Source organism: Balaenoptera acutorostrata, chromosome 1 (genome assembly GCF_949987535.1).
Source record: "Balaenoptera acutorostrata chromosome 1, mBalAcu1.1, whole genome shotgun sequence".
NCBI lineage: Eukaryota > Metazoa > Chordata > Mammalia > Artiodactyla > Balaenopteridae > Balaenoptera > Balaenoptera acutorostrata.
In genome coordinates this window covers 56,749,162-56,762,700 of record NC_080064.1, presented here as the reverse complement: position 1 = coordinate 56,762,700, position 13,539 = coordinate 56,749,162, and the positions used below count along the sequence as shown (strand labels likewise).

General features: G+C 44.8%; 1 protein-coding gene across 1 annotated transcript; it reads right to left on the bottom strand.

The window, feature by feature from the left end:
• Window positions 1–290: 290 nt before the first annotated feature.
• Window positions 291–10,212, bottom strand: LEPROT (leptin receptor overlapping transcript). Its single transcript, XM_007164322.2, has 4 exons — window positions 10,091–10,212; window positions 5,096–5,171; window positions 3,857–4,043; window positions 291–517 (listed from the first exon to the last, which is right to left on the bottom strand). Exons 1-4 carry the CDS (start codon window positions 10,104–10,106, stop codon window positions 401–403), a joined length of 396 nt encoding a protein of 131 aa, XP_007164384.1. The 5' UTR covers window positions 10,107–10,212; the 3' UTR covers window positions 291–400.
• Between the last annotated feature and the right edge of the window lie 3,327 nt (window positions 10,213–13,539).

The window sequence follows — 13,539 nt, the reverse complement described above, 5'->3', positions numbered from 1 at the left end:
TGTCTCTCTGGGCCACAGGTATATCTTGGAAGTCCTGGGCAGAGCTGAGACAGCCCCAGCGCTATGTGCCCACTCAAGCACATCCCCGGGCCAAAGGTGGAGATGCAGCACACTGAGTGAGCAACTGTCTACAAGACTGTGTTAACATATTTTCTGAGAGCACCATGACTATATGAACAGCTAAACAAATAACATAATTCAACTTTAGTAAATGGAGAGGTCTACTGGCTGGGAATAAAACTAACCTTTTCCCCATGTAGTCCTCCTTAAAGTGAACATGATTACAAAGGTATAAAGAAACAGTGTATTAAATTTCATGGTAAAAGGCCACATGTGCACACATATACATACAGTATGAATTCTAAGAAATTAAATGCATTTTATCAGAATAAATCACGTGCTACCACTGCTCCCAGCTAAAATCATCTCCTCTTCCAAATACAAGGAAAAAACCTTGAATTGTAAGGAAAATCACTGCATTGCCTGCCAGCACCAGGCCACAGGCTCCCCACTTGATCTGAAACACAAAAAAAGAGGATTAAATCTTTACTTTCTTTATACTGTACTCTTTGCAAATCTGTTATTTTCTGCTTTAGAAACATCCAATTAAATATTACATAAAACTGCTAAAAGGCTTAATAATCTAATAGACAGGAGAGAGGGAACTGTTCAGTAATTAGTCTAATTACTTCGTGATGCTTATTAATTAAGTCTGGTATCATCCTTAACATTTTCCCCATTAGACATATTTCTCTACTTGTTTTCAGTAGACAATGACTGCCTTAAGTAAAATACATGAAGCAAGATTACAAAGGGTCCAATTACAATATTGGGTACTGAAAGTTCTGTATGTATTGCCTTCTTTCATGAAAATAGGAATTGGAGAGTTATGGATTGATTTGTTTCTTTTCTAGGCAAGAAAAGGTTTTAAATAATACTCTGCATGCAATAAAAAGAGCTTTCCAGCAGGGCAGATAGTTTTCCAGAGGCACAGCTGGGGATGAGAGTACCCTCTAGTGGGCATTTTTTGTTTTAATTTAACAAATAGAAAACATCAATGAAAGTTTCCTCATAAAACGTGATGCAGTATTTGAAAGGTAAAAATAGAAATCTTTAGGGCAAAATTTAAGAAGTACTAGTCTAAGGCACAAGAAGAATAAGATCATGAAAATATGACATCTAAAACCTTCCACGCGGACTTCCCTGATGGCGCAGTGGTTAAGAATCTGCCTGCCAACGCAGGGACGGGTTCGATCCCTGGTGCAGGAAGATACCACGTGCCGCAGAGCAACTGAACCTGCGCACCGCAACTACTGAAGCCCATGCGCCGCAACTGCTGAGCCCGCGTGCTGCAACTACTGAAGCCCGCGCTCCTAGAGCCCGTGCTCCGCAACAAGAGAAGCCACTGCAATGAGAAGCCCACGCACTGAAATGAAGAGTGGCTCCCGCTCGCCGCAACTAAAGCCCACGCGCAGCAACGAAGACCCAACATAGCCAAAAATAAATTTTAAAAAAACCAAAAAACAAAAAACTTCCACGCTTCTGTTAATCTAGACAGAGTTCAAACTGGCCTGGCATTCCAGACCCTTCCCAGTCAGGCTTCCCCGGCCTTTCTGTCCTCAATCTCAACCACTCCCTTTTTGCTCCATCATATTGCGCTGCTCTTTATTCCACATACTGCACTTTTGCACTTGGCTGCCATTCCGTACAATAGCCTTCCCTACTTTACTCAAAACGTGATTCATCCTTAGAGGCCACATCAAGTGCCAGTTGTAATTTCTCTCTTCTCGGTGCCCTTATGGCATTCTGATCATGTTTTAATGACCACACCTGGTATATTTTTACTACACTTGCCCATCAGGCTAGTTTCTGTGCTCTTTGAGAACAGAGACAGTATCTGGTTCTTATTCCTAGTGTCCTACAAATAGCATATGCTCCAAAGATGTTTACTGCATGAATAAATAACACTTGTGCAGATCTGATATTCCATGCCCCAAGTAAGAGTTTCATGAAGTTGAAACAGTATGTCATTGTGGGAAATAAAAGCAAATAGTATGAAAGACAGTGAATGTCAAAGAACTGAATAAATTATACCCATAATGTGTATTTCAGAGACAAAAAGAAAATTTTTATATTGGATATTGATGAAATAAAGTGCATATTTTATGTCAAGACCAGAAAAAATTAAACATAAAATTTTTCTCTGCCTGTTTGGGCCTCCTCCCTCCCCTTCAGTGTGTACTGTGCATCTGCATTAACCAGACTTCCTTCGGAGATAACTTTCCTTTTTAATCTCATAAAGGGTCACAAGTGCTTAGGAGATAACCTTCCTTCTTAATCCTGTAAGGGGCCACGATTACCCATGACCCACTACTTACTTCATACATGCCAATCTGGATTGCGTAAACTGTCAATAGTATGTCATTTGACATATAACCATTTGTCTTTAAAACTTATGTAACTGTGCTTTGATCTCTAACATGTGGAACAGTCATCTTCCGGGTTATGATCCTCAGGTCGGCTCAAATAAAATTTTCCATTTCTTTTTTAGGTCGATGATTGATTAATTTTTTTCTTCAACAATATGAAGATGTCATCTTATTCACTGTATCTTCTAGTAGCTGTATAGTTGTCCCTCAGTATATGCCTATTGTGTTGAGGATTGTGTCTATGATCCTATTTGCAGGAGAAGAATTCGATATGTTGTGATTTATAATAAGAATTTGGTCTTTGTCCCCATTTCTTGCACAGAGCTTCTAAAACCCTTGGAATTTCCTAAGTGATGAGAGTGGTAAAGGTGACTTTTTTTATGTGAATGAGGTAACTTTGGAAAGCCCCTAAGGATGGAAGCCGGTTGCAGGAGGAGACAACCATGTGACTAGACAGTTAGAACTTTCAGTTCCTTCCCCCAACCTCCAGGGAGAGGGGGCTAGGGGGCTGGAGGTTGACTCGATCTCCAGTGGCCAATGGTTTGATCCATCATGCCTGTGTAACGAAGCCTTCATAAAAACTCAAAAGGATGGGATTCGGAGAACTTCCAGGTTGATGATTTGCTGATTTGGGGAAAGTGGTACCCTCAGAGAGGTCATGGGAGCTCCATGGTCTTTCCCCACACCTTGCCCTATGCATCTCTACCATCTGGCTGCTTCTCAGTTATATCCTTTTACAACAAACTGGGAATCCAGTGAGTAAATGGGTTCCCTGAGTTCTAACAAATTAATCGAACCCAAGGAGGGGGCCATGGGAACCCCTGATTTATAGCCAGTCAGTCAGAAGCACAGGTAACAAGCTGGACCTGTGACTGGCATCTGAAGAGGGAGGCAGTCTTGCGGGACTGAGCCCTGAACCAGTGGAATCTGCTGCTATCTCCAGGCAGACAGAGTCAGAATTGAGCACACCTGTAGGACCCCAGCTGGCGTGGAAGAACTGCTCCTCAGTGGTGTGGGGAACACCCGCCCCGACCCCCCCCCCACACACATACACACATTGGAATTAGGTGATCAGGGCCCCTTTTGATGTTGACTTTGGAACTAGAAGAGTATTGCTATAGTAGTCTCTGGATGGCCCTACAATAAAAGGTAAGGATTTCAGAACAAGTCTAGAAAATAGCTTACAGTAGAAAAAGCAAGAAATCACTTGGTCTGGCTAAAAGTTGTAAGAGAAACAAAGAAAGCATTTTGCAAACATGGGCAAGATACTGACAGGTAGCTCTAAATTGGGGGAATAGAGAAACTAAAAATATGCCTGGCCTTGAGGATTAAGTCGAAGCAGGGGAAATGAAATTTGTGGTTCCAGACGCAGGCCTGTGGAGTAAACTCAGCAATAACTGGGCAAAACAATAGATAACAGAACTTACCACGGCCACACGAGCAAGAATAACAGGAAATCCAAAGGCAGAAACAACAATTCCGGTAGTGAAAAAATAAGCCAGTTCCCGACAGGCACTACTTGTTGCATCGGAGTCATATGTTGCTCGTTTGGCAATGAAATAGGGGATGGGAGAGATGGCATGGAATATCAGGACAAACAAGGGCCAGTAAACACTGTTGGTTGCACCCAGAAGAAACCCAAAAGGAAAAGTTACAGTTACATCATAATTAAAGATATAGTACTGTTTCAAAGTTAATATTACTTTAAATGTCTAGGTCAACGATTATTTTCAGTTGTCACTATTAATACATGAGATGATTTCTACCAGGAACAGCTAAGAAGTAGCGATCATTAAAAATTACTAGTCCATTTATCTGCAGATAACTTATATTGTGTTAAGAAACAACTACACAATGTAAAATCTAGAATCTTTATTGTTTTCTGTATTATTGAGCTGTAATTTCTCTAGGGACAGAATCTTAACTTAGTCATCTTTGCTCTCCCTATAGAACATAGCACAGTGCCTTGCACATGCTAATTCCATAGAGATCTTTGGAGTGCATGCAGGTGGAAACTTGCACTTGCTTGGAATAAAACCCAGATTCCTTGCCCTGGCCTACAAAGCCTCACACGATTTAGCCGATTTCTTCCATTCATTCTGTGCCATCTTCCCTTCGTTCGCTCAATCTGTAGCCGCACCAGCCTTTCTGTTCCTTAAATACTCCCTCTGCCTGAATGCCCTCCCCTGCCTCATCAAGCCTGATAAGCTTATTTATCCACCAAGTCTCAGCTTAAAGACAACCTCTTCTATGCAGCCCTCCCTGACTCTCCCAGGGAAACTCAGATTTATTTTCTCAAAGCTCTCACTGTACCTTGTACACATCTCTACTAGAGCTGTCAGCTTACTGACTGGACTGTTTTCCCGTCTCTCACTCATAACTAGAATTGTAAGCTCCTTGAAGACAGGACTGTGTCTCTTCATTCTTGTGTCACCAGCTGGTCCAGAGGAGGTTTTCAATAAATGCTCATTAAATGAATACATCAATTTTAAGAAGAGCTTTTGTCTGCACAAATACAAGTGACCCAGGATGGGACTGGGTTCATAATTTGGACTTCATTAACTCATTGGTTAGAGCTTGGTGCTAAACTGACCAAACTCCCTCATACCCATACTAACAGTGACAAAGACACAAAAACAATAGTTCTTTTGGAAATGATAACTTACCCATAATCCTCTAAGGCACATCCCAGCATAAGAAAAGTCAGCCCAATAGCCCCACTGAAGGATAATGCCACAAGAGCTGTGAAAAATAAAACCAAGAGTTATAGGTCCCAGTGGTTGTCAGGGACTGGGGGCGGGGGGGAGAGGAATGGGGAGGGACTCTTTTGGGGTTGATGAAATGTCCTGGAATCAGAAAGTAGTAATGGTTGTACAACCTCGTGAATATACTAAAACCCACAGAATTTTACACTTTAAAAAGGTTAATTTTATGACATGTGAATTATATCTCGATTTTAAATGTTTTAATAAAAAAAAAGAATGCAGTGATTTACTTATTTCATTGGTTGATGTTACATTTGACTAGCAAATGACCACCTATGTGCATCATTTTTAAATCATCAGGTGGCGGAAGAGCTCAAGCCTTTCCAGTACTCAACCCCAATCTAACGTATGAATTCCCTCTATATTTGTCCCAAGAGCCAGCCAGCCAGTTGATACAACTCCACTGAAGGGAAACTCACTACCACCTGAGGCAGGTCATTTCATTCTGATAGTTTTTAAATGCTGAAAACACTTTTTCCTTAAATTGAACCCCAAACTGCCTCCTAGCAATATATACCCTTTGATCATTGTGCCCCCCAAACCACAGTGCTTCAAGTATTTGAAGATTGGTGCTTCCCAATTAGTGTCCCCTGAATATTTATTCCCTGCATCTGTTACACTAATCTTAGAGGAGGCAGGAACATACTTGTTTTGTCCACTGCTGAGTGGGAGACGGAATTTGAGTTGTTAAAAAATCTTGAGCTCTGAGTCACCAACATGGGTTCAAATCTTAACTCTGTCACTGACTGGTTGTGTGACCTTGGGTAGAAGGTGAACCTCTTTAAATCCGATTTTTCACCTGTAAAATGCGAATAATGGTGCCACCTTATTAGGGAGTTTATGGGAATCAAATGAGATAATCTATGTAAAGTGCTTGGATGTGCTTTGATAAAGGTAGCAATCAAAAGCACAGGACACTGAATTATCCAAATATTCCTCTGAAAAAAAACCATAATACTCAAAATTTGTCACTGACTAAACTAATTAACATTTTGATTGCTTCCTTTTACTTTAAAGGCAATTTGGGGAGACTTCTATAGGAAGATACCAAGGTGATTTTAAAACATCTGGGAGTACACAGATGTTAGGGGACAAGGAAGCACCGTCAGTTTTATATATTTTTCCATTTAGCACATGTCACTTTCGGAAAAAAAAAATGTACAAAAGTAACTTGTCCCGTATTGTTTCATTACAGAGGATCTTTTCCTCATTGGCTTTGTCCCCTGCCTGTGCCTGATCACCTGCATGACTCTCTCCTCCAGGAGACCATGCAAAGCTAGGAATCACAGATCTCTTCCTTCTGTTCTGGGACACCAGTCACTCAGAGGTCACAACTATATCGCCAGTTGATGCTCTTTACCCCCCTTTTTCTTTTTCAGGAATTGCATCCTTGGCCATCCCTTAAACTTGGAGCTAACCAGGAATAGAATTTCATCTCTCTTGTCACTTCACACTCTTGCTGGGACATTGCATTCAACCCAAAGCTCCCTGGTACCACAAGGACCCAGCTACATCTGATGCTGCAGCCCAGAGTAGGTCCTAGGAGCTCTGCCTGCACCTCCAACTCCAATCTGGACTTCTGTGGGTAGCCAACAAGGACCTCAACTTCAACACGTGTAAAACTGAAACATCCCCACCTTCTCCTCCCAAACACACACTTCTTCCCTTTGAAGGTTCTATCTTCAAAGACCGACACCAACCCTACACTCCGTTTTCTAGAAAATCAGTAAGTCAAGGTGACTCAGTCTCCCAGACCTCACTCAAACACACTGCTAAAGACTGAGTGATTGGGCTTCCATGGTGGTGCAGTAGTTAAGAATCCATCTGCCAATGCAGGGGACATGAGTTCGAGCCCTGGGCCAGGAAGATCCCACATGCCACGGAACAACTAAGCCCGTGCGCCACAACTACTGAGCCTGCACTCTAGAGCCTGCGAGCCACAACTACTGAAGCCCACGGGCCTAGAGCCGGTGCTCTGCAACAAGAGAAGCCACTGCAATGAGAAGACCGCACACCGTAACAAAGAGTAGCCCCCGCTCACCGCAACTAGAGAAAGCCCATGCACAGCAACAAAGACCCAACTCAGCCAAAAATAAATAAATAAATAAAAATTTTTTAAAAAGTGACTGAGTGATTTTGTCCCTCCCCCCAAATTCATACATTAAATCCTAAAGTCCAATGAGATGGTGTTAGGAGGTGATTAGGTCATGAAGGTGGAGCCCTCGTGAATGGGATTAGTACCCTTATAAAAGGGACTCCATAGAGCTTCCTTGCCCCTTCTGCCATGTGAGGACACAGCAAAAAGATGGCTGGCTAGGAACCAGGAAGCAAGTCTTCACCAGACAACAAATCTGCTGGCACCTTGATCTTGGAGATTCCAGCCTCTAGAACTAAGAAATAAACGTTGTTTAAGCCACCCAGCTTATGGTATTTTTGTCCTAGCAGTCCTAAAGGACTAAGACAACCACCTCTTCTCTTGTGCCCTCAGCTCCTGTCCCCATGTAGACCCTATCATCTCATGCCTGCCTTCATCTCATGACTCTGCCAATCCATCCTCCACACAGCAGACAAGGATGTCTCAAATACATAAAGCTGGTGTCACCCTTTCACAGTTGCTTTCACAGCCTATGAGTTGTTCTAGCACTGGAGGGAGGCGCACCTCTGCCCCGCGTCACATGTTCTCTCCACTTGGAATAAACTCTGCCCTCACCCGATCCTTTGCCAGGTGAAGCCTTACTGATCTTTTTAGATTCAGATCAAGAATTGCCTCTTTTGCAAAAGTGGTCCCCTTCCTCCCTGGAGCAGGGTTCAGTAATCCCATCTGTATTAATTTCCTAGGGCTGCTATTAATAATGTACCACAAACTGGGTGGCTTAGAAGAACAGAAATTTATTCTCTGACAGTTCTAGGGGCTTGACACCTGCTCCCTCCGAAGGCTCTAAAGGAAGACTCCTTCCTTGCCTCTTCCTAACTCCTGGTAGTTGCCTGCAATCTTTGGTCCTCCCTGGCTTGCAGTTGCATCGTTCCAATTTCTACCTCTGTCTTCATATGGTATTCTTCCTATATGTCTCCATGTCCAAATTTCCCTTTTCTTATAAGGACACTGGTCCTTGGGTTAGAGTCCAACTAATCCAAAATCATCCTAACTTGGTTACATCTGCAAAGACCCTATTTCCAAATAAGGTCAAATTCACAGATACTGGGGAGTTAGAACTTGAACATATTTGTTTGGGGGACACATTCAACCTACAATGCCATCTTTGTGCTCCCATTGTATCTGAGCACACCTTAGACATTTAAACAGTAACAATTATTTCCAGCTCTGTCAAACAACAATAACTTCTCATTTATCTTTTTATTCCAAGCCTCAGGCATACAGTAGTCCCTCTTTAAAAGTTGAATAATCTGCAAAAAGCTTCCTTTCCTTAGTCCTTTTCCATTTCATAGCCTATCTTCCTTGTTACTATATCACAATTTCTAACACATTCACACATAAACATTATTATGTGATAGTTTCCGGGCATGACTAAACACAGTGTAGTGCTGATACTTGTCATCTGCTTTCTGCATTGGCTTCAAATGGATATATTTCACAATGGACACTGTCCAAGTAAATCATGTTTACTAAATTAATGCCGAATATAAAAGTCAGCCAGAAATAATTTTAAAATGTGTCTGCTACTAACAGTTTCACACTCAGTTAAATTCCATAGTGAACACACACATGTGTACAAAGACACCCATACGCATGTTTACAGCACATATTGATTAACTGGAGAGGGAAGATCTTTGGGTACAAATATCAAGGATAGGAACTCCCACGTGGAAAGAGTTATGCTACTCTATTAAAAAGATTAGAAATCTAAGGGTGTCCTACCAAACCAACAGGAAGCCTTCCAATAACCTCTCCTACAACTGCCATTCCCCATTCCTCTGAAGGCAAATAGATGAGGGAACTGGTGTTCTTGGTACCCCTTTTTAAATCAACTGCCCCATTCAAAAACACGTACTGCACAAAGACCTACTGTATAGCACAGGGAACTATATTTAATATTTTGTAATAACCTATAAGGGAAGAGAATCTGAAGAATATATAATATACATATATAAACATATATATATATATATATCTGAACAGCTGTGCTGTAGACCTGAAACTAACACGATATTGTAAATCAACTACACTTGAATTTTTAAAAAAGTCCTGCACAAACACTACCTTCTTGTCTGTCCATAAATGAATAAACGCTGATGAAAGCAGCGATAAAATTCCACCTAATCTACTCTCCACAATTAAGACAAATACAGCATTTCAGGGCGCTTTCCGCTGACACCCGCCTGCAGCCAACTCTGCCCAATTGGAAGAATCATCGGGAACAACAGATTTAAGTGCCCCAATGCCGAGACAATGGCTCCTCTGGAAGAAACGGGAAACTCAGCGAAGCGGCAGGAAAAGGGAGGAGAGGCATTAGGGTGGACATGTCAGGAAGTGAAAGCCCCAGTTTAAAACTCGGCAGAGGAGGGGGTGGGGGAACGCTCCCAGGAACTGGGAAGGAACCGGGGAGGTGATGCCCCCCGAGGCTAGCCGGGGTCTCCCAGGGAGGGACTGCTCCCGGCGAGGGCTCCGCCTGCAGCGACCCGGACACTCCGGGCGAAAGCGTGAAGGCTAGTATCCTTGCAGAAAAAGGGGTGAGGTTCCCCAAAACACGTCTCCACCCGTACCCCAAGGGGCGAAGGGAGCAGGCGAGCTGCTTCCCACCGGGAAAGGAGGGAAGGGTGGCAGGTCTGGGGGAGGCCGTTCCCCACCCACGCGCTGAAAGCGCAGCTCCAGGCTCAGCCCGGAGTCGAGGCGGCGATCCCACGGCAGGACCAGCGAGCCGGGGACCTCGGATGTACCTTTAACGCCCGCCATGTCTCCCGAGCTGGGGCCGCGGCTGCTTCCGGCTTCTTGCCACGGCCCCTGCCCCCGCCCAGGCCCGGTCCACGGCCGTACCTAGGGTGCCGAGCCCGCCCCGCCACGCAGAGCCCCGCCCCTGCCGGTTCCGATAGATCATCCCCACGGCTCAGCCACTCTGAGCCCCGCCCCTGCTGGTCTCCACCCCCGCCACTCAGAACCCGCCCCTGCCGGTCTCGATCGACAGTCCCCCAGGCCCAGCCACTCAGAGCCCCGCCCCTGAGGGTCCCGATCTCTGCCTCCCACCGCCCCGGCCCAGTCACTCAGAGCCCCGCCCCTGCCGGTCCCCGCCCCTGCCACGCAGAGCCCCACCCCTGCCCGTCCCATTCTCCCCCCGGCCCAGTCACTCAGAGCCCCGCTCCTGCCCGTCCCATTCTCCCCCCACCCGGCCCAGTCACTCAGAGCCCCGCCCCTGCCGGTACCCGACCCCCGCCACGCAGAGCCCCACCCCTGCCCGTCCCATTCTCCCCCCGGCCCAGTTACTCAGAGCCCCGCCCCTGCCGGTCCCCGCCCCCGCCACGCAGAGCCCCACCCCTGCCCGTCCCATTCTCCCCCTGCCCGGCCACCCAGACCCCTGCCCCTGCCGGTCCGAGCCCGCCCCTGCCACTCAGAACCCGCCCTGCCCCAGAGAACCTCGCCCCTACCCCGATCACGCCGATAGGCTTGCCACGCAAACCCGCTCTCTCTCCGTAGCCGCGACTTTGCTCCACTAGCTCTCCTGCTAGGTCCTAAGCATCTGCCTAATCCCGGAACTGGCCCCACGCTCCTCTCTTCCATCTGTGGCTGGGACCCTCGCTCCGCCGAACCGCTAGGTACGCGGGCCCAGACGCTCCCCCGCAGCCCACTCGCGACGCGTCCAGCACGGCGCGGAAGGAATCTCTGCGTGAGGGTGGAGAAGATGGAGAGGGGACTCGGAAAGTTACAGTCGGTAGAGGAGGAAGGAATACCCTCTTACTCTGGCATTACATTCTCGAACCCTAGCGTGCGTGTGCCTGTCTGCGTTTACGTAGCTGTGGCTATGGCGGAGGTAGGGATGGGGACACCAGAGAAGAGGCCCCGAAGATCCTGTTGTTGGTCTGGCCTTGCCTTGCTTCATACAAACTTGAGCACTTTTCGAACACTAGCGTTTTCTTCGTTACACCCTGGTTTATCTATAGAGACAAAAACCAATAAGCTGTTTTGAGTCTGAGGCTTTCATGAACCTTTAAATAAATAGCTATTATTTTTATCCTTGGGGCCTGAAGGTCTGTAGGTAACCAAGGCCAATTTAGACTTCACAGGGCCATTTCGTACTTTTCTCACAGAAACGGAGAGTTGTCTTGGTGGATACAATCTGCAAGAGACGTTAAATACCATCTGGTCGAAGCGCTTCATTTTACCTTTACGGAAAGAGGCTCAGAAGGGATAGCTCTTTGGAGAAGGTTGGATTATGCCTGCTTCACACAGCTCTTTGGAGAAGGTTGGATTCACACAGCTCTTTGGAGAAGGTTGGATTATGGGCCACTTATCTCTTATTCTAGCTGAGAAGCCCTCCACCTTATGGTGCTGCTCCGCTTCTATTGCTTTTTCTTAATTTTAATTTTGAAAGATAAAGGGGTTCGTGGGAATCCAGGTTCCCCTGACTGTATAAGTACAAATTCTCACCACCACCGCCTTTCAGGATCCCTGCTCGGTTCCCTTCCCGTTTTCAAAACTGTACACTGAGCATATTATTGTCTCAACACAACGTTTAATTACTTGTGAGTTTATTTTTCTAACTCCTCCCATTTCTCCTCATAGATGGAAAGTACACTTATTAAAAACTGTGTTGCTCTGATGGTTGCCAGAGGAGAGGGGCGTGTGAAGTGGGGAAAACAGGTGAAGGGGATTAAGAGGTACAGATTTCCAGTTAGAAAATAGGTTAAGTCATGGGGATGTAGTATACAGCATAGGGAATATAGTCAATAACACTGTACTTTGTATAGTGACAGATGGTAGCTAGACTTATGGTGATCATTACTATGTTGTACACCTGAAATTAATACAATATTGTAAGTCAATTATACTTCAATTTAAAAAATTAAAAAAAAAACTTTATCACACACCCATGTATATACCACCAAGACTTAGAAATACAATATTACATATATAGTTGAAGACTCCTGTCATCCCCTCTCAATTCTATTCCACTCCTACCCTCTAAAGAGGTAACTATTCTTAATTTATTTATAATTCCCATACATACTTCTATCCTTTTATAATATAAATGTATAAAAAATTGTCTTGCACATGATTACATTTTGTATAGATGGCATCATACATGCTTCTATAATTTGTTTTTTCCCTCAACACTGTTTTTGAGATATATTGATAGTGATACAGAAAACTCTAGTTAATTCATTTAAGTGCTGTGTAACATTCCATTAAATGACTATACCAGAAAAAAAACAAACAAACAAAACTGTGTTGCTAATCCCTGGCTCACTGCAGAGCTTGCAGATCCAGAATTACACTGCATTCTTTACTTTGTAGCCTGCAATCTATTCAGGGTCATTGAGAACTTCTCTTTCCCTATGTTGAGGTAAAGCACTCAGGGGAAAGTGCCTACCACCCAAACCCTGGAAGCCTGGGTTTTTGCTCCCGTACTGAAGTGCAAAGCTGCACTCATGAGGAAGACTCTCCTTAATTGATGATTTTCCATGGGGTCAAATCTCCCATTTCCCCATCACCCAGAAGGTGTCTAGAAGACCATATGTAAGGGTTTGCCGAAGCCTTCCATGTCAGCCTGAGGCCAGTCCCATGGAAGGGAAATGAGTTTGGAGAAAAGTGACATTACTTCAGAGGCACAGCTTGGTTTGAGTACTGCCTTGGACTTAGCAGTAAGAAACTGGAAGATAGTGAGAAGCAAAAAGGTAAGGAGTTTGTCCCAGGGTAATGTCTGGAATCAGAAAAATGCAGAGACGTTATTTGTCTCCAACAACTTTTCTGCCCATACCAGCTGTCCTTTCCAGTTTACAAAGCGCTTAAAAGAGAAAGCCGTCTTGCCAGAGGCTTTAACCATCTCCTGAGAAAATCTGCTTTCCTCTTGCCACGTGTTCACTGAAAAACTGTTCATCTACTTACCCATTCTATGTTTCCTCAACAATAAAAGAGGGGCCTTTATAGAGGGGGATTGGTTCGAGATGGCGGAATAGAAGGATGTGCGCTCTCTCCCTCTTGCGAGAGCACCAGAATCACAACTAACTGCTGAACAATTATTGACAGGAAGACACTGGGACTCACCAAAAAAGATACCCCACATCCAAAGACAAAGAGAAGCCACAATGAGACGGTAGGAGGGGCACAATCACAATAAAATCAAGTCCCATAACCACTGGGTGTGTGACCCACAAACTGGAGAACAATGACACCA